General features: G+C 48.6%; 1 protein-coding gene across 3 annotated transcripts in view; it reads left to right on the forward strand.

Moving 5' to 3' along the window:
- The window catches only part of SGSM1 (small G protein signaling modulator 1), an 87,321-nt gene that overhangs the window by 42,918 nt on the left and 23,247 nt on the right, over nucleotides 1-21,156 (forward strand). For 2 of the 3 annotated variants that reach the window (XM_081253093.1, XM_081253094.1), the window contains exons 10-16: nucleotides 3,565-3,632; nucleotides 4,748-4,911; nucleotides 5,100-5,232; nucleotides 12,119-12,257; nucleotides 14,755-14,819; nucleotides 16,671-16,816; nucleotides 20,265-20,393. In XM_081253093.1, the coding sequence (XP_081109219.1) occupies nucleotides 3,565-3,632; nucleotides 4,748-4,911; nucleotides 5,100-5,232; nucleotides 12,119-12,257; nucleotides 14,755-14,819; nucleotides 16,671-16,816; nucleotides 20,265-20,393 (844 nt within the window). Of the gene's footprint in view, nucleotides 1-3,564; nucleotides 3,633-4,747; nucleotides 4,912-5,099; nucleotides 5,233-10,082; nucleotides 10,248-12,118; nucleotides 12,258-14,754; nucleotides 14,820-16,670; nucleotides 16,817-20,264; nucleotides 20,394-21,156 lie in introns of all 3 variants that reach the window. The other variant, XM_081253095.1, reaches the window with a different exon arrangement.

Consider the following 21,156-nt stretch of genomic DNA (forward strand, 5'->3'; position numbering starts at 1 on the left):
TGGCGACACCTTCTGGGAGGAGCAGTGTGGGAGCCGAGGGAATGCTCTTGCCCTTGAACCTTATATCAGCTTATTCATCTGAAATCTCTATATCAGGCCTTCCCTGACCTCCCAGCTGAGTTCAGGTCCCACAGAGCCCTGAATCTCCTTCTTAGCATTTACAAAATCATAATAAATCTGTTACTACTTGTGTTCCAACTGTCTCGCCCTTTAGATTTCAAATAATTGTGAAGCAAAGCAGGGAAGTCAGGGGACCTGGATTCACTCATCAAATGTTAACTGAGTACCTACCGTGTGCTAGACACTGTGCTTGGTCCAAGAGAGATAACAGATGTGTAAAAGGAGAGGAAAATCGATCTTTTCAGAGCTTACACTGTATTTACATTGTACTGGAGGAGACAACGAATAAGCAATGAATAAATGGATGTGATGGGACCAAGTCCTTGCTCGGTCCTCACCTCACTGGATAACCTGGGGTACATCACTCCCCCTTTCTGGGCCTCGGCTTCCCTCTCCTATCAAATGAGGGGTTGGACAGGATGAGTTCTCCAAAACATGAAGGGTTCCCCAAGGGTCTGCAGGGGTTCCTAAACATTGACGTGTCTTCCACCAAACATCAAAGCTTTCAACAACACAAGGACCCTGTTTGTTGGTTGGACCTAAGCCCAGGACTGTGTGGGCAGGAAACTTTTGATGTTAATGTTTTGGGAAAGGCATTGGACCAAATGGTTGCCAAGCACCTTCCCTCCAGCTCAAATCATCGAGGACTCTGTTTCTGCCTGTTTCTGCATCATCTTTTCCTCTGTGGACAGGCACATCATAAGTGCTTCAATATTTAGTTCCAGATGAATCTGCACTTGAAAGGTCACTGCTAAGAGGGTTGGGACCTTCCCCAGCCCTGGGCTCTGAACTTCCATCTATCCTTGTTATCCTTGCCTGGAACTGAGGCTCACTGGAATAAAAACAGCCAGGGGTCAGAAATGTGTGTGTTGGCATGGGAAAGGGGGGAACCCAGGGGCTCCAGCATCCCTCCGGGGATCAAGGGACAATGACGATAAGGAGGAGGAGGTTCAGGACCTCTTTCCTCTTTCCCCAGCCAGACTTCCCTCTTACACAACCAGGATCATAACTCCCCAGCTGGGTTTCCTGATGTTCAAGGGGAAATACCACCAGAAAGGTGGATATTTGGTCTCTGGAGTCAGCCCAGACTTGGCTCAAATCTCAGCCCTGCCATGTGGAACAGCTGGAACCCTCATACACTGCTGATGGTCCAACCACTTTACAAACAAGTAAATTCAAATACAATACAAATACAAATTCCACTCTAGAAGCCGTTAGAACATATAAAACGAAAACAGAAACTCAACTCTTGTTCTTTCCCAGTTGAGTGACCTTGGATAATCAACTTCACCTCCCTGAGCCTCAGTTTGTTCATCTGTAAAATGGGGATGTGGTAATGGAACCTCTGAAGAGACATACAGGGAAGAGTCACTAAGAAAATGCATATAAAGCCCTTAGCAGGAAGCCTGGCAGCTGGAAAGGCATCCCGGTCATGGGGTTTGTTGGTGTTAATTTAGATGGATCCAAAGGACCTGTGGCCACAGAGATCCTCCTTGCTGGTGTCTGGTGGTAATTGGAGAGTTGCCTTGTTTCCTGGGCATTCCAGGATCCAGCATTTACCATTCATTATGAACATTCTCTAAGCATTTTGCAGAAGTGAACAAAAAGCCCAGTCCCTCTCCAGGATTTCAGCACCCCTTGGAGAGACAGAGGAGAAAACAGGCAATTGCAACCCTGTGTGATGGACCTGGTGTGGGAGCCCTGGGAAGGACCTCCTGAGTGAGACTCGCCTCGTGAGGGGCTTGGCAGAGGCTACTACTCGGAAAAACGCTTGTGTACTTGACCATCGTCCAAGGACATTCACTCCATGGATCCTGACGACACTGATTCCGGTATAGACCAGTGCAGGAAGGACCCTCGGAGAGCTTATATTCCAACTTCCTTGCTTTACATCAGAGGAAACTGAGGCCCAGAGACGGGGAAAGACTGGCTCAATGTAGGTGGCAGGAGTGGGATTTGAACCCTGCCTGACCTTGATGCCTGTGTTAGTGTCCTCCAAGAAGCAGACACCAAGACAGGATTAGACGTGCAGAAGAGATGTAATGGGGGAAGAACCTGCAAAGGATCAAAGTGAGGAGCAGAAGGAGGCGGGCAGACCGAGAAGCTGGTCTTATCACTGGGAAGGGATGGGGAAAGGAAGGAAGACTGGCCAGGAAGAATCTCGGACACAGTGCAGTTCTAAGAACATTTGGCCAGATCAGTAGGGAATCCCTGGGCTAAAGTTGACCACTGGAGGAGTCTCCCAGCCCACAAGAATAGACCTACACTGTCACCCCCACGTGCTCAGTCCTGACTAAAAGCAGCCCAAGCGAAGCATGACCTTAGCACAGATGTGGTGGTGGATCCCCGGGGGTGGCCTCTGAAGCTGTTGGTTGGTCAGCTCTGCTCCCCACAGCACGATCTGAAGGAAACTTGAACAGTGCACTCCTGTGGCCCCCACTGTCCATTGTGTTCTGAGGGGAAGGGCAATCTGTTTCAAGACAGCAGTAGGCATTGAGCTGGAAATGGAAAACCTTAAGTAAATCATCACAGGGACCGTTCACCAAGTACCTTTTCATGCATCACCACTGTGTTAAGCCCTTCAAATATGTGATTCCATTTAATCCTCACAGCAACACGATGCAGTCGGTATTATTATCAGCCCCGTTTTATAGAGGAGAAAAATGAGGTTCATGGAAGCCTTCAAGTCACCCTGCTGAGACCTGTGCAGTTAAGGCTGTTGAGTGGCTGTTCTAACCACATGGACACATGGTGGCCTGGAGTTGGTCAACAAGACTCTTATCTTAGATGCTGGTGACAGAAAACCAAACTCAAACTGCCTTAATCATTGGCTCACATGAACTGAAAAATCCAGGGGTGGTGGCTTCAGGCATGGCTGGATCCAGGGACTCAAATGAGGACCTGAACTCTTTCCGTCTCTTGGCTCGACTTCCCCAGCTGTTGACTCCATTCACAGGCACGCCTTTTCTTGCCATGGACCTCTGCATCTCCAGAGTGCTATCATCCTTACCACTACTCTCCTAGCAGAAAGGAGCATCTCTTTCCCAGAGATTTCTAACATAAATCCAATAATTGAGTCTCATTGGTTCTGCTTGCATCATGGGGCAATCCGTGAACCAATCACAGTGGCTGGAACAGTGTCATATACTAAGTGGCCAAGCCAGGGTCAAGTGCCCATTCCTGGAGTCCTCGAGATGGGGGAGGGTAGGAGAGGTCAGCCTTAGCCACATGGACTGGGGTTAAAGAACTGTGTGTGCAGGGGGGATTCCTTAGAAAACTGGGGTACTGGAACCAGAAGAAGGGGAGATAGAGTCTGAGAAGACTGGGACATGGATGTTGAGGATAGGTGGTCCTGGTGAGGAGGGTGGAGGATCCCATGGATTGGGCTTCCCCATGGCGAGTTGGGCAGACATCCTGCAAGCCTGACCCTCCCTCCCCTTCCAGCGTCTACTGGGACTATGCCATGACCATCCGCCTGGAGGAGATTGTCTACCTGCATTGCCACCAGCAAGGTAGGGACTGAGGGTGAGCATGGGGCTGGGGTGTTCCTCCTGGATCCCCTGCCTGCCCCACCCACTTATTACCTGTGAAACCTCAGACAAGTGACTTCACCTCTCTGAGCCTCAGTTTCCCCATCTGTAAAATGGAAATAATAACAGCGTCTATTCATGGGGTTGCTGTGAGGATCAAATGGCATTTGTTAAGGGCTCAGCATTAAACCCATGTATCAGGCACAGTTCTCACTATTCACATGCTTGTTATCTAATCGTTGCAACAACCCAGTGGTAAGGGCTCCATCATTCCCATTTTAGAGGTGAGGAAGCAGCGTGGCACATTGATATACTTCCTAAGCTCCCCAGTCTGGTCTCAAACCCAGGCCTTTGTCCCTCCGAAGTCAGTGTTCTGAAAATCAAAGATTTATAGCTAGAGTTCTCCTTTATAGCCCAAGGAAGGTATATTCTGAACAAGCAGAGGGCCATCCTGCTTTATTAAAAAAGGAATCTGTACCTCACCAAGACACAAAACACAGTGATTTAAATTATTTAATGAGGCAGACGTGGGTTCAGATCCAGGTCCTGCCACTCACCAGCTGTGTGACCTTGGGCAAGTTACATAAACTCTCTGAGCCTCAGTTCTATCATATGCAAAATAGGCAGTAATAGATATGCCTCATAGTGCTCTTTTGAGTATTACAATAAGGCAATGCCTTTAACGTGCTATGCATGTATACAGTAAATGCTTAATACATGCTAACAAGAGTCAATTACTGCTCTAAACATGGGTCTGTCTGAAAGCCTCCATACAAAAATAGATCAGGTCAATTTGTAGAGTGTGTTTGAGGGGCATAGGGTGTTTGGGGGTATCTTTTTCCTTTGGTGGGTGAATGCAGGGAGGCCAAGCACCTTCTTCTTGACCTTGTCCTGTAGTTCCCCAGTTGATGACCTTGGTGGGTGGGATGAGGGGGACTCGGAGGACGTGACAGCTGCCCCTGAGCTTCTGCCCAGGCCTTTCCCAGAGCCTTAGAGCAGGACCGCTGGGTCTGGCTGGGCATGCCTGGGAGGGGGCCCATCACCATGTCTCATAGTGACTTCCTGCTGGGTCTCCTCTGGCCGGGTCACGGTGGCAGTGGACAGCGGTGGGACAGTGGTGTTGGTCAGCCAGGACGGGATCCAGAGGCCGCCCTTCCGCTTCCCCAAGGGAGGTCACCTCCTGCAGTTCCTCTCGTGCCTGGAGAATGGGCTGCTCCCTCACGGGCAGCTGGACCCGCCACTCTGGTCTCAACGGGGGAAGGTGAGTGATCGTGGGAGCCCCAGGGAGGCTGGGGTAGGGGTCAGCCATGGGGAGTGGCTGGCTGTTCTTGCCCATGGGCCCTTATGTGGCTGCATAGTCTCTTGCATGCCCCGCAGAGACCCTCGGGCTGTGCAGGTTGTGGAGACAGGTGAGTCCCAGGGACCATGCACTGGGATGTGTTCTTTCAGGGCAAAGTATTTCCCAAACTGCGCAAGCGAAGCCCTCAGGGTTCGTCTGAGTCCACGTCTTCAGACAAGGAAGATGAGGAGGCCACAGATTACGTGTTCAGGATCATCTACCCTGGCATGCAGTCCGAATTCGGTAAGCTGTCCTGGCCCTGGGCCCAGGGATCCACCTGTTAGCTGGTCCTGAAATTGACTTCAGCCATGTGGAACTAGAGAACAAGAGATGTGGGTTCTGGGGCCAGCAGGGGTACCTGGAATCAGGAAGTTGGGATCTTGGCAGCCTTGATTTCCCCCAAATGAAAACAAATAAGCACTCTCTACTTAGCTAATAAAGATGTCCATGGGCACAAGGTGGCATGGGGCAGCAGCAGTGATATGGGCTCTGGAATCCTGGTTGAACTTGGGCAAGTCACTTCACCCCTCTGTGCCTTGGTTTCCTCATCTGTAAAATGGGGATGTTCATAGCACCTATTTCATGGGACTCTTGTGAGGAACAAATGAGATAAAGCACTTGGCACAGAAAGAACACTCACATGCTATTAATGTTGTTATTATTATTTTACTTCAATATACTGTTGTGAGGATTCAGTGAGATAATAAGCTGGTCAATGTAATGCCCATAGAATGAGGCCTCGCATACAGTAGGCCCTCAATAAATGGTTGTCAAGACAGCAGAGGGGGGGAACTTCCTGGTGGTCCAGTGGTTAGGACTCTGCATTTTCACTGCTGAGGGCTTGGGTTCAATCCCTAGTCGGGGAACTAAGATCAAGCAAGCCGCGCAGCGCGGCCATAAACAAACAAACAAACAAACAAACAAATAAATAAAAGCCAGCAGAGGGGAAGGGAAGCCCTGGGCACTGGCACACAAGATTATAACATATGTCCTACAGTTTGCATGGCGACTGCCATGAAGTAGATGCTTAGTGAATGGAAACTGTTGCTATGAAGATCTTCATTACCAGAGTGCTGTGGTGACGATGAAATGAATTAATATTTGAAAAGGTCTCAGAAGGAGGCCTGGCATTTGTTAAGCACTGTGTGGATGTCTGTTAAACAAATCAGTAGGGGCTTCCCTGGTGGCGCAGTGGTTGAGAGTCCGCCTGCCGATGCAGGGGACACGGGTTCGTGCCCCGGTCCGGGAAGATCCCACATGCCGCGGAGCGGCTGGGCCCGTGAGCCATGGCCGCTGAGCCTGCGCGTCCGGAGCCTGTGCTCCGCAACGGGAGAGGCCGCAGCAGTGAGAGGCCCGCTTATCACAAAAAAAAAAAAACAAATCAGTAATAAGTTATAGGCTCTTTCTATAAACCTTATTTTAAATATTTAACCCTCTGCAGCCCTGTTCCCATTTGATGGATAATGGCTCTGAGAGTCCCTTTGCTTAAGTGACCACGCTGGGCAGTGAGAGGCTCTTTTGAAAGCAGACACCCTCCCTGGCGAGGTTGGACTAATCGTGCCAGGCTGCTTAATGCTCCAGTTCTCATTCACTGCTGTCGGAGCTGGGATGTGGGCAGGCTTGGTGGTAAGGTCTTATGTTGCTTGGGTTAGCCTGTGTTTTCACATGTATTCAGTTAGGAGCAAAGCCTCATGTTCCTGTGTCTTTAAGAGCTATGGAGTGTCCTGAAGTGTATTGCCACATCCGTTCCCGCCCAGGATCAGGGTCTGAAGCCGTCCTAGCCTCTCTGCGGTACCACGGCTCACGTGGCGCACACCCACCCCCACTGCCCCCAGAGAGCTGATTTATCAGAGGGGCCAGTGCCCTGTGGCTGCCTTCCCAGGCAGCTCTCTCCATAGGGCCTCATCCAACAAACAATTTGTAGGCTCTTGCTGGGAGCCAGGCTGGGTGCTGAATGTCTTACTTATTTGGGGAATATCCACATTAGCCTGTTATGGCCCTGCACGTGCCAGGGGAACAGATGCTAGCTGCACCCACCCACACCCTCTGTGCAGGCAGCTCCACTGCCAGCTGCCAGCCTTAGTGTCTCCTTGCCTAAGGGTTTCTCCAGCCACCAGGGTTCCTTCTGCCCTGGTGGGTGGGTGGGGTGGATTACAATCAGTGCCTCCCTGGAGCAGCCCTCAGCCAGTGCCCGGTAGGAGCTGGTGTATAAATGCCCCAGCTCCCTTACCCCTCAGGTGAGAACACTCTGAAATGTGTGTTCTGCACATGTCCTAGAGGTCCCCCATGAGATCAAGTGCCAGGCGCCCATGATGGTAACTGATGCAGTGACCAGCTCATTACCCTCTTCGCCCTTCCCGTCCTGTGTCCTTTCACTTCTCCCCTACCTGTGCTTCTTGGGAACATCTCCCAACTTGCACTTAAATCCTTGTCTGCCTTCAAGGAAGCCCCAACCAAGACAGTGTATTTAGAACAGGGCTTCTCAATCTTAGCACCACTGACGTTTCGGATGGAATAATTCTTTGTGGTTGGGGGCTGTCCTATGCACTGTAGGGTGTTGAGCAGCATCCCTGGTCTCCACTCACTAGGTGCCAAGTAGTAAATCTGCCCCCACCACCAACACCACGTTGTGACAACCAGAAATGTCTCCAGACACTGCCAAGTGTCCTCTGGGGGCCAGATTGCCCCCGGATGAGAACTGCTGGTTTAGAGAAAAGAACACATTACTACTTTCAAGTCTGCCACTGCAATGTGGCCAAGTGACTGGCCCTCTCCAGACCTCATTTCCTCATCTGTAGAATTGGGATAACAGCAGTCCCCACCCGGGATCATATTCTTAGAAGTCAGCTCAATGATACATCACACACCTAATATGACAGATGCCCTGTGAGCAATGGTGGGTCTCATGTCCTAAGTGCCACTGTGTGCCGAGCCCACTTCTGTGTTCTCTCCATGTCTTAATTCACTTAATCCTCACCACAGCCCTCCCAGGCAGGTACCATTGTCATCACCATCCCGCCTTGTTCAAAGGAGGAAACTGAGGCACAGAAAGGTTAAAAAACTGGTCCAGGGTTGCCCAGCTAATCCTTGGCATAGCTGGCATTTGAACCCACATGGTCTGGCTCCAGAGCTTGTGCTTCTTACATCCACTCCATGCAGACTGTTTTGATGGGAGGGTGGGGGAGGGCACTGTGGTTTCACTCCCTTCATCCTCAAGGTCGGGTTCAGCCCACATGGAAATGGTGACCCCCATCCTTGGTTGATTTTCTCAGGACCCTGAGCCTCACAGAGTTTACAAAACAATCATGTTATGATTTTCATCTGTAAGACCTGTAAAGTAGTTTCTGAAGAAGTGCCTAAATCTGAAATCAGCAAACCCCTTCTTGTGGGCCAAATTCAGCCCACTGCTTGTTTTTGTAAATAAAGTTTTATTGGAACACGGCCACACCCATCCATTTACATATGATCTGTGGCTGCTTGAAAAGCCACAGCCGCAGAGTTGAATAGTTAGGGCAGAGACCACATGGCCCACAAAGCCGAAAATATTTACTGTCTGGCCTTTTGCAGAAAAAGTATACAGATGCCTGCCTTAAATAATGAGAGAGAAGAGTTTCCCCCTGTGGGAAGGAATATGTGGCCACAAGTGGTTCTAAACTCCCTTTCCGTGTCTTCTCACCCCTGTCTCCACCACCTGGTTCTGTGCCTGCTTCTTGTGCACAGAGGAGGCAAAGACAAGTTCTCAAGCGTTTAGGTGGGTTCACAATCAGAGAAGGGCATTTCCAGACCCCTCTGTCGCCAAGATGGTCTCTGTACTGTCTGGTATGGGAGGTGTGAGCCATATATGGTCCTGAGAACTTGAAGTGGGGCTAGTCCAAATTGTAAGTGTACAGTGCACACTGGATTTTGAAGATTTTGTACCAAGAAAATGAATGTAAAATATCTCATTAATAATTTTGTGTTGATTCTGTGTGAAAATGATAACATCTGGTGGGACCTCCCTGGCAGTCCAGCGGTTAAGACTCTGCACTTCCACTGCAGGGGACGTGGGTTCGATCCCTGGTCAACCCTGGTCGGGGAACTAAGATCCCACGTGCCACGCCGTGTAGCCAAAAAAAAAAAAAAGATAACATTTGGAGTTTATTGGGTTAAACAGCACATATTGCTGATTGATTTCATCTGTTTCTTCTTATGCTTTTAGTGTCGCTATTAGGAAATTTTACATTATGCTTGTACCTCACATTGGATTTGTACTGGACAGCACCTGCCCAGTGCAGGGTTTCTCAGCCTTGGCACTGTTGACATTTTGGGCTGAATAACTGTTTGTGGGTGGAGGAGGGAAGAGTCTTATATATTATATAGGATGTTGAGCAGCATCCCTACCCACTAGATGCTAGTAACATCTAGCTAACTCCCAAGTCATGACAAGATGTCTGCAGACATCACCAAGTGTCCCTTGGGAGGCCAACATCACCCCGGTTGAGAACCGCTGGTCTAGGGCAAGGATGGTTTGGGGAGACAACAGCCAGTAGGAAAACAGCTGAGAGAGTATGAATAGGATCTCAGGGTCTGATCCTCCAGGTTGGAATCCTGGCTCCACCACTTATTAGCTGAGTAGTCTTGGGCATGCTGCTTGAACTCTCTGTGCCTCAGTCTTCTAAGCTGTAAAAGGGGATAATGATAGGACTTGAGCTCGGGAAGTGACAACTCTTCTTAGTGGGAAGAGAAGGGGGGACTTTAGTCAAAAAGACCAGCTGTGCCAGTGACCAGCTGGTGAGGCTTTGAGTAAGTTGTCTCACCGTTCTGAGCCTCAGTTTTCTCTTCTGCAAAATCGGGGAAAAAATGCATCCCTTACAGGGTCGTTAGGGATAAGGCAATCCCCTGCATATAGTAGAGGATGTGCACCCAGCACAGAGGAGGCACTTTATAGGTAAAAGCATTCTTTCTTCCTCTGATGAAACACAATCCATGGGAACTAAGTGGAACAGGACAGGGGAAGGTTTCAAGCCCCAAGGAATTGGTTCTTTTCGCCTTTTCAGTGTTCCGGGCACCGCAGACCTTCCATTTCACCAGGGCTTTTTATTTTGTCTCTCAAGTTGCTTCCAGTGCCACGGGCAGCACTTCCCCTGTCTCCGTGGGCCCTGCCTGGATGGTGGTTCCTGCGGGACAGTCCGTGTTAGTGGTGGCCAGGGGCAGTCGGTGGGCGCAGACCAAATGGGACACCACCCTCCCCACATCAAGCCAGAAGCTGCAGCCCCCCAGTAATGTCTGGGCTCCCCCCACCCCTGGGGCTGGGTGCCAGCCACCTCTGCCATGTTGTCATTTGAGTCTTGGTCCCAGGGGAGGTGGAGGCAGGAGAAATATTGATGCCCTCACACTGTCCTACCTCCGTGCTGCAGGACGCAGCTTGGAGTGTTGCGGGTTCTGTAGCAGAGGGATCCATTGATGATGTCTGCAGGGTGTGAGAGGCTGGGGGTGGAGGCACGCTTGCCACATCTGCGTGAAACTGATCAGTGCTTCCCTGAGATTGGCTGAGAACTGGGACTTTTTGTAGAACATTTTACAGGGGCTTACTGGTCTTTCTTGTCCAGCTCATTGGTGAGTCTATGGGGAGGAGTAGGGCAACAAGCCACTTTTGGTGGCCTCAAGAACCTCATTCTGTAGGCAGCTTTCTATTCTGTCAGTGGGTGGGGGCAGACACTGTCAGCTACGGATCTGTGGTGACTAGGGGGGCCGGATCCACAGCTCCCCCTCCCCTTAGAGCCCAAGGGAAGAGGCCAGGTATTACCAGTTATCCTTGAGGAGGCATGGCTCATGGGGCAAATGAGTACCCCTCTTAATTTCCTAAAGCAGGGTTTGGCAGACTATGGCCCACAAGCCAAATCCAGTCTCATTCTGTATAGCTCATGAACTAAGAATGGTGTTTACATTTTTAAATAATTGAAAAAAAATCAAAAGAAGAATAATATTTTGTGACATGTGAAAATGATACGAAATTCACATTATAGTGTCCACAAATGAAGTTTTATTAGAACATACCCATGCCCATTTGTTTGCCTTTTATTTTTGGCTGCTTTTGCATTACAGCAGCTGAGTCAAGTGGTTATGATAGTGGCTTGCAAACCCTAAAATATTTTCTACCTGGCCCTTTACAGAAAATATTTACCAAGCCCTGTCCTAGAGAAAACAGCTTTTTTGCACCAAGAGGCCAGGAAATTAACTGTAGAAATTCTAATGCCTGGGTCACCGGTGTGTTTGTTCTGCAGCACTGCAGATGCTGCGGTTTCCACGGAGCTGGGAAAGAAAACAGTAAGGGAAACTATAAGTGCTATATCCTTGGGAGCAATTGATCAGGAACCACCAGTGTCCAAGAGTTAGGAGATCATTTGTGCCCTCTTGGTTCTCAAATGTGGCTGCTACCTCAAAACTATTTTTGAAACGTGGACTCAAGGGCTGTATCTCCAGGATACAGCCTGCATATAGTAGGACCTACTTTAATTCAGTAGGTCAGGGGTGGCATACAGGCATATGGCTTTTTAACACGCCCCCCAACCGGATTCTGGGGGGTTGCCAACCTATTTGAGGCTCTCTTGGTAGAGCAGCTCCAGGCCCAGGACCAAGGACAGTGCAGGCCCCTCCCTTGCTCTTGGGTGCCCTGCCTCACCTGTTGAGTCAGGCTTCCTTACATCTCACCACCAGGAGCTCCCCGTGAGACCTACCTCTGGGGACTCGAGGCCATCAGCCTTCCCCAGACGTCCCCAGCGGGCTCCCCTTCCTTCCTGGCAGCCTCCTATGAGGACAACTGAATGACAACATGGTGAGGCTTGGCCTCCTGCTCGGGGGTTGGGCCTGTCTCCTTGGCTCTGATCTCTTTCTGTCTGTTCTCCTTCTGTCTCTTCGGCTTTCATGGGCTCTGCCCCTCTGCTGGGGGCCCGAAATCTTGGTGGTGGCTTTCATTGGCTCGGGTGGGCTCAAGGACCTGGTTGGGGGTCGCCGTTTCCTGCTGTGACGTTCAGGGTCTTTCCCTATCCCTGTGCTGGTCTGGGGGTGAGCTGCTTGCTTTGGGGTGAGGTTTCTGTGACCCACATAGGCTTAACCGTGGCTCTTCCTCTGCCCCTTCTACCCACCACAGTCCCCCAGGACCTGATGGATGTCTCCGTGAGCAACCTGCCATCCCTATGGCAACCCAGCCCACGGAAATCTTCCTGCTCATCCTGTTCACAGAGTGGCTCGGCTGATGGTGGCTCAACCAATGGCTGCAACCATGAGAGGTATGAGGGGCTTGGACTGTGGATGGAGGGAATGGAAGGATTTACCAAAGATTTGCAGATGCCCATTTCTTGCCTTGCCTTGAATTCAGAGGAGTGAACATAGGCTATAGAATCGTCCATGTCTGAGTTAAATCCTAGCCGTGTGAAGCCCTAGCTGTTGGAGCTTCCTTACATATATCGATCAGGATAAACAAGATTATGATGCTGTAACAAACAATCCTAAAATCTCAGTGGCTTATTACAATAAAGGATTGTCCATCGTGCATATTCATGCTGTGTGTCTATCCTGGGTCAGCTGGGGGCTCTGGTTTCTCCACATTAAAGGGCCTGGCAGATGGAGCCACCACCATCTTGAATATTGCAAATCACGGTGACTGAGGGAAATGGAGCTCTGGATGGGGTTTAACCAGTGGTTAAATGCTCCAGCCCGAGTGCAGCACTTACATTTTCACTCACACCTCATTGGCCCCACCAACAAGGGACCAGGAAGTGCGTCCTACCACACTCCTGGAAGACAGAAGCTGGAAATATTACTTTATGACAACCAAACATGCCTCAGTTTGCTCTCCCAACAAGTGGGGATACTAATGCTTACGTTATGTAGCTGTTGTAAGGACAAATCACATAATGGTTTAAGGTGGCCAGCATGTGTCCCTGGCATATGGTGATGTTCAATAAATGACACTTTTTAGTTCATTGCATAAAGTTAAATCCCCAGATCATCTCTCTCCTTGCCCACAGGGCTTTGTCTCCTTGGAACTACGCAGCCCATTCCTGAGACGGGTCATGTTTCCCGTTGACCCCGCCTGGCCTGGCCTAAGAGAATGGAATTCTTTTTTCCTTGCTGGGCCTCTGTCCCAGTGGGTGGTCCAGTCTTCAGTCATGGGCGTGTAAATGGGGGCCAGCATCAGATAAAGCCATATACTTACTTCCTGGCTTTCAGGGTGTGGTCTCTGGGCCAGCAGCACCATCACCCGAGCAGATTCTCTGTCCTTCATCCCAGACCTACTGAAGCTGGATCTGCATTTAACAAGGTCCCAAGATCATGTGTGTACTTTTTTAAGCTTGAGAAGCACTGAAATGACCAGAGATTCTCACATTTTCATAGGCATCAGAATCACTTTGGGGATCACGTACTGCTTCCTGGACCACTTACTGGAGATCCTGACTGAGTAGGTCTGTGCAGGACCTAGGAATCCCCATGCTGGAGAAACCCCAAGTGATTCTGCGGCTGATGGTGCATGGACAATTGACAAATTCTGTTCTAACCTAGTACCTCTCATAGTATCTGCTTCCACATCTGTAATGATAGGGAACTCACCACCTTGCAGACAGCCAAGGCCACTGTGGGGCAGCTGTCAGTGTGATGCTGTCCTTATGTAACCCGAGGAAGCCAAGCCTCACCAGCCTGAGGGCACAAAGAGGGTGACTTTAATGTTTAATGCCTCCATATGCATAACTGGAGGACTTCAGCCATGCCTTCTTCCCAGTCTCACTGGGTTTTTAACGGGTGTAATATTCCTCCACTCTGTTTTCTCCAAGAATGCACAACGCTACCTTCTGCAGTCCTGTTTTCTCCATCAATTCTGAGGCCTTCTTTCAGCCACAGCAGTCCCCCCCGACCCACCCAAATTCCCATGCAAGGAGAAGCTCTGAGGCATTACCTCCTTGGCAGTCAGCCAGAGTCTGAATCACAGTCTGGCTCCACTTTGGTTCAGCTGGGTCACTTTAGAAGTCAGACATATGGCTGTATACGTATGGCTGATTCATTTTGTTGTACAGTGGAGGCTAACACAACATTGAAAAGCAACCGTACTCCAATCAAAAAATAAAAAGATGTCAAAACACTTTCTGCTGGTGAAAGAAACCCACTTCAAACTGGTGCGAATGAAAATCTGTTGATAGAACTGAGACATCCAGAGGTATGGTGGCTTCAGGCATGGCTGGATCGAGATGCTCCATAGAGGGATGTCTGTTTCTTTGGCTCTTGGCTCTGCTTGTGTCTATGATGGTTTCATTCTCAGGCTGGCCCTTCCTGTGCAGTAGTAAAAATGGATCCCAGCAGCTGCTGCCCTACATGCCACTGGCTTAGGAACTCAAGCAGAGAAAAGAGTGTCTGTTTTCTAGTAGTTCCAACAAAAGTTCCAGCGCTGATTTTCACTGGCCCAGGTTGGATCATGTGACACACACACACACACACACACACACACATACACACACCCCCGACCCAATAACTGTGACTCCAAGCTGAGTCATGTACTGGGTAGAATCAGCTCTACCCAAACCATAGGGACAGAGTTGGGGAGGAGGTAACTCCCAAGCACAGAAGAAGGGGCAGTGATGCTATGTAGGTACAAACAATAATACCCCCAATCTACTTGACTGGCTGGTTTTAATCTGCTCCCTAGAGATAACGAGTTATGCTCCTCTCCAGCAAACCTGGGCTACGTGTGGATCTGTACTAAGTGTCTTCCTTTTCCTTCCTTCCTTCCTACAGGGCTCCCTTGAAGCTTCTCTGTGACAATATGAAGTACCAGATTCTTTCCAGAGCCTTCTATGGATGTGCGTATTGGCCTTATTTGCCATTGTGGTCTCCAGGGAGCATTTATTCAGTGCCTACTGCATGCCAGCAATATCAGGGGAAGGAGCCTGACTCCTATTTCCTAGGTGTCTAGTTTTGGTGAAGTTACATTAACCTTTCTTAGCCTCAATTTCCTCATTTACAGACTGGGCATAAAATTTCTCCCTTGGTCCTAAGGGGAGGCATTGAACACTTGCTGGAAGGGGTTTGGTTTAATCACCATTGCATCTCCAGTGCCCACCTTAGAGGGTGTGTTTTCAGGATTGAATAGAAAGCAGGTATAAAGTCCCTAGCACCTGGCATCGCGTGCAGTCGGTGCTCAGTAAATGTCAGTCCCCTTCTCCTATAGGCCGAAGCAGAAGAGTAAGATGGCCTGATCCCTTCCCAAAAACTTAAAAACTAAATTCATAATACAGGTGCTCTGATTATTTCCAATTAACAGATGAGGAAACTGAGGCACAGAGAGGCAAAGTGACTTGCCCAAGGTTACACAGCTAATAAGAGACAGAGCTGGGGCTCAAACCCAGGCCTGCCTGGTGGCAAAGCCTCTGTTTTTTCCACTCTGCTATTTTGATTCTTAGCAGGTTTTATTTCCCCTGCCTCACAGCCTAGATGGGGAAGATAAAATGTGTATATTTTCTGGGATTCTAGGAAAGTGTTAGTACATCCTTCCTGGGCCTGCGAAAAAACAGTGCAGGTCGTACTGGCCTGGAGAAACAGGGAAAGCATGAGCTCCCCAAGATGAAGGTTTTTGCCTGTTCTGTTACTACCCATCCCTAGTGCCTAACGCAGGGCCTGGCGTGAAGAAGGCATTGGGTGAGTATTTATGGAACCACAATGGAAGAGCTTCCTGGTAGAAGGGTTGGGGATCGAGATGGGTCTTGATGTCATCACATGATGTGGTTCCTCCCTGATGGGGGTTGAGAGCCCAGGTTCTGGAGCCAGACAGTCTGCATTCAAATCCCAGCTCAACAGCCGGCAACGTGACCTGGGCAAGTGATGCACGCAGACTGTGCCTCAGTTTCCCCACCTATAAGATGGGCGTAGTAAGAATGCCTGCTTCATAGGGCTGTAGTGAGAATCAACTAAGTTATGTAAGCTCTGGGAACAGCTCCCTGGGACACAGTGTGCTATATAAATGTTAGCTATCATATCATCCTCATCGTAATCATCATGATTACCCCTGTTGTTGGTAGGGGTGAGTCCTCAGGCTCCAGATGGTCCAGGGTCCTCTCTGGGACTCAAGGATGAGTTGGGGGTCAGTAGCCAGAAGGAACGGGCATGGTCAAAGCGCACACAGGCCAGCACCGGCTGAGTGCTTCCTGTGGACCCGGCACCCAGGGTGGAGCAGATGAAGGGGGGCAAGTTGGTGGCAATTGCTCGAAGGGCCCTCAGCATCTCCCCCAGCTACTGACTGGCCAGGGCCTTCTTTATCCAGCTGCAGTTTGAACGAGTCATCCCCCTCTCTCCCATTCTCTTTCTCTTGGTATGGATTGGAGGCACCCCAGGGCACAGTGAGCCCGTGGAGTCACTGGCCTCTTCCTGCCTCCAGCCTGTGAATGAAATGCCTTGGTTTCCAGCAGAGGAGGTGCTGGGGCTGAGAAAGGTGACATGACTTCCCCAGGGTCACAGGGCTGTTAAGCAGTTAAGCCAGCAAGTGACTTTGCCTCTCCAAGCCTCACCTTCCTTATCTGGAAAAGGGGGATGATGACAATTTGCTGGTCACGAGGGTTCAGTCAGATTGCGAGTAGGACAGTACTTTGGAGACTCCGTGAGACAAGGCAGAGGGTGTTGGATGGTGGACAATGACACTTTTCCTTCCTCCCCGGCAGGGCTTGCCTACTGCAGACACCTGTCCACTGTGAGGACCCACCTGTCAGCCCTGGTCAATCACACGATCGTGTCCCCGGACTTGCCCTGCGATGCTGGACACGGGCTGACGGCCGAGATCTGGGAGCAGTACCTGCAAGACAGCACAGTAAGGGTTGGCCTGGCTCGGCCTGCCGCGGGGCAGAGACTATGGGGAGACAGAGACTATGGGGGGACCTCTTATCATCTGAGGAATAGACCCACCTGCGTGGGGACTCAAGTGTTGTGACATCCTTGGGTTCTCCATACACATATTGAAGGTCCCCTCCTCGAGAGTTCCAACACCCATAGCCTGCTTCTGCCCATTGGGGTGAGGATCAGGGAGGGTGGAAAATACATATGTTTGCCTGGAAGGAATAAAGAATGAGTCAGTCAGTAAGCATTTATTAAGCATCAGCTGTATGCTCGGTCCTGTATGATGTGCTGTGACTTCCCGGCCAGAAGAATTTACAGTCCAGTTGGCTACTTAGAATGATGAGAGTAGCTAAGTTAGAGGGAGGCAGCTGGACCAAGGAAACCCCACCACTACATGAAACCCTTTTCTCTCATCTTTGTCTTAGGGCTCGAGAATTCTACCATTAGCTATTTCGCCTGGAGATAGATTTCTAAGATTTTCTTATTAGAATACAAATATTCCTGGAAGGGAAATGTTTATGTGTGAAAAAAGTTTCATGGAGAAATAATTTGGGAAACAAGCTTAAACAGCTTTCTGTGTCCTGCAGGACTTGTCAGAGCCTTGGCTATGCTGATATGCTTGTCACGCTCAGGAAATTGGGGGAGTGTGGGAGAGCATATGGAACGTTCCTTCCAATGTATGTGGCCGCAGGGACCTTTGTTGGAAAAGTACCACCTATGGTGGAAGGCAGAATCCACCCTAAGAAATACTGGTTTGCTGCCAAGTTCAGGCTCTCAGAGGAGATACCCATTTCCTCCACGCTGGGTAAACGCAGTGGCTCCATCAGCTGCATCCCTCCTCCCTGGGGAGGGCCAAGCTGGTGAACACCTGGCTCAGCCTGGCTTCCCCACGTTGGGGGAAGGTGCTATTCTGTGTATTAATCTGGGGATGCCAGGGGACTCAGTGGGAAAAATAAACTGATTCCCAAACCTGGACAAGCAGAAGGGTGGTTTTCTTTTTTCCCGGAAATAGTTGCTTTTCTAAATTACAGGAGGAATGCCTTCTTACTGTAACAATTCAAAGAATGAAGAACACAGGTGTACAGAATTTTTTTAAAGTTTTTAAATATCTTCTCTCTGCTGCACCCCCCTAGTTCTGATCCCCTGAATTAATGAATAGTATCCGTTTGGTGTAGACCCTGCTATACATTTCCCATACTTATACATCCACAGATATGTCTATATAGATAAAGCTGAAACTCATTTTTTAATGAGATAACATTATATTTGTATTTTAAGTGACCAACTAACTTTTATATCAAAGACATCTTTCAAATCTCTAAGTAAAATATTACACGTTAGAACCTTAGCACCTTACATATGGGTGGACCATAATTTAGTCAAATCTTCCTCTAATGATGGACATCTGGGCTGTTCCTTTTTCTTTTTTTTTAATTATTTCAAACAGTGCTGCAGTCAACATCTTTATAAGCATATACCTTTCTGCACTAGTTCTCTTATTTTGAGGGTAGAGTCCTAGAAATGTAACTGTTTGATGTCCATTTTAAATTTAAATAGATATGCCAGCTTACCTTTCTTGAAAGGTTATGGTGTTCATAATCCCTGGCAGTCTGTGAGAGCGATTGCACATTTCCTGAGGAATTCGAAAGTTTTATAGACTTCTGGGCTCCACTCCAGCGGCTCCAGCTTTCCTGATTGAGCACCTCTAAGAGTGGAGCCCAAGAATTTATATTTTGAAAGTTCCCCTTCCCCAGGGAATTCCCTGGCAGTCCAGTGGTTAGGACTCCGTGCTTTCACTGCCAAAGGCCCGGGTTCGATGCCTGGTCAAGGAACTAAGATCCCATGGGCTGCGCGTTGCAGCCAAAAAAAAAAAAAAAAAAAGAAAAGAAAGAAAGTTCCCCAAATGCTCCTCGCAATCTCCCCAGTTTGGGAGGCAGTATCCTAAGGACAAATTGGCTGAAACAATAAATAGTCAAAAATGAATATTTTCCATCTAACACTCCTGCAACCCTTTCACAATCTGCTTGGTTGCATCGTTGTGTCAGGGTGGACTGGGCTGCAGTAACACATAGTCCCCGCTATTTTAGTTGCTTGACACCATAGAGGTGTATTTATTGCTCACTTAACAGTCCTGGGTGGGCATTCCTGGTGAGTGGGCATCTCTCCTCCCTCTAGAGGGTCAGGGATCTTTCAGTCTTGTGGCCCTACCATCCTCTGGGGCCTTGTGGTCATCTGCTTCCAGCCATCAGAGGGGAAATGGAAAGTGTGAAGGGAGTACACCTGCTTCTTCAAAGCCCTGGCTTGAAAATGGATTACATCACTTCCTCTTACATCCTTTTGGCCAGAGCCCAGTCACATGGCCACACCTACCTACAAGGGAGGCTGGGAAATGGAGTCCAGCTATGGACTCTGGGAGAAGAGAACACAGATGTTTGATGAAGCGTTCACAGCCTCAGCCCCAAATAGCTCCCTAATTTTTATACAGCATTGACAAGGCTGTCAATACACTATGAATAAAAATTCCTAACAGGAACAAAATGGCTGGTTTTGCCATTGTGGTTGGGTACATTTAAGACTAGTGTTAAGAAGTGAAACATGCTTTTAATTTTAGAATGTGAAGTAAAGAGGTGGGAGGAAACAGGACCCTAGTGCCCTTCAGGGTAGCCTTCTGGCAGTCATTGGCACTTTACACACACACACACACACACACACACACACACACAGATAGGACCCTCTGGTCCCCCAGCGCGACTGCTTGACAAATTGTATCTGCAAAGCCTTTGCCTGGAAATGAATTTTAAAAAAGAAAGAGGACAAATCTATTCCACAGTACAGCAAACAGTTGCTAAAGTCATTCTTGTGTGCACAAAAGCTATTAGTGTACGAAGAATCAGCTGGAAATGGTTCCTTTTCAGTTTAATTCGCTTTAAAACAATTTTCTTAGTGCTGAGTCAAGATTAATAACTCCAAGATAATATTCCCCAATAAGCACAGTACACAAAATTGACTAAAAATTAAGTAGAAATGTTAATTCATTATATTCTGACCTTTGGGTTTTGTTTTTGTTTTTTACAAAAATGGGTTCACCCTCGACCTATTCTGCATCTTATTTTTTACACTTAACAGTATACACTGAACATCCTTTTATGTAGGTTCTCATAAATGCGCCTGCTGCCCTGTTACTCTCCGTGTGGTATTCCCACGTAGGGATGCAGCATTCCCCCATTGGTGGGCAGTTATGGGGGTTCCTGGGGTTTTGCTTTATTGTGTGATGCTGCGATGGATATCTGAGCCCATGTGGCTTTGATTGTTCACAGCATGATCACTGAGGGCTAAGTCTGAGAAGCGGGACTGCTGGGTCACAGAGTCCATCCGCTGGTTTCCTGTTGAGCAAATCCTTTGTTTCCCCCCACCTACCACAGAGTTACGAGGAGCGGGAGCTGCTGCGTCTCATCTACTACGGGGGCATCCAGCCAGAGATCCGCAAAGCCGTGTGGCCCTTCCTCCTGGGCCACTACCAGTTTGGGATGACAGAAACAGAAAGGAAGGAGGTTGGTTACCCCTGATGGGCAGTGGGGTCTTTGGCAGCAACAAGAGCCAGGTAATGTGGGGCTGGGGGAGCTCTGGTCCCATGGTAGACCAAGGTGGGGCAGGGAGATGTTGGGGAGTCAGGAAGCTTGGGGGGCAGCACAGTCCAATAGAAACACAACACACGCCACAGATGTCATTTTTTTGAATAACTTTTTCATTTTGAGGTAGTGATAGATTCACATGCACTTGTAAGAAATAACACAGAGATATCTCATCCTTTATCCAACTTCCCCCAGTGGTAACTTCTTGCAAAACTATAATATCACAGCCAGGGTATTGACATTGACATAGATATACTGGCAATGTATCAATCTTTATTTTTACATTAAAGTCCATATTTTATTGCATTTCTTTTTTGTTGTTTACAATAAATATGTATATATTTTTAATTGAGATATAGTTTATTTGCAATATTATATTAGTTTCAGGTGTTCAACGTAGTGATTCAAAATTTTTATAGATTATACTCCATTTATAGTTATTATAAAATATTGGCCATATTCCCTGTGCTGTATAATATATCCTTATATATATGTGTGTGTGTGTATATATATATCTCAATCTTAATCAGGCTTCGCATTTTACTTGTACTCGTATGTGTGTCTATTTAGTTCTCTACAATTTTATCACACGTGTGGGTTTGTGTATCACCACCACAGTCAACATACTGAACATTTCCAGTGCTACCAGGGTCCTCATGTCCTTTTATAGCCAAACCTACCT

Source organism: Mesoplodon bidens, assembly GCF_964165515.1.
Source record: "Mesoplodon bidens genome assembly, chromosome: 13".
Taxonomy (NCBI): Eukaryota; Metazoa; Chordata; class Mammalia; order Artiodactyla; family Ziphiidae; genus Mesoplodon; species Mesoplodon bidens.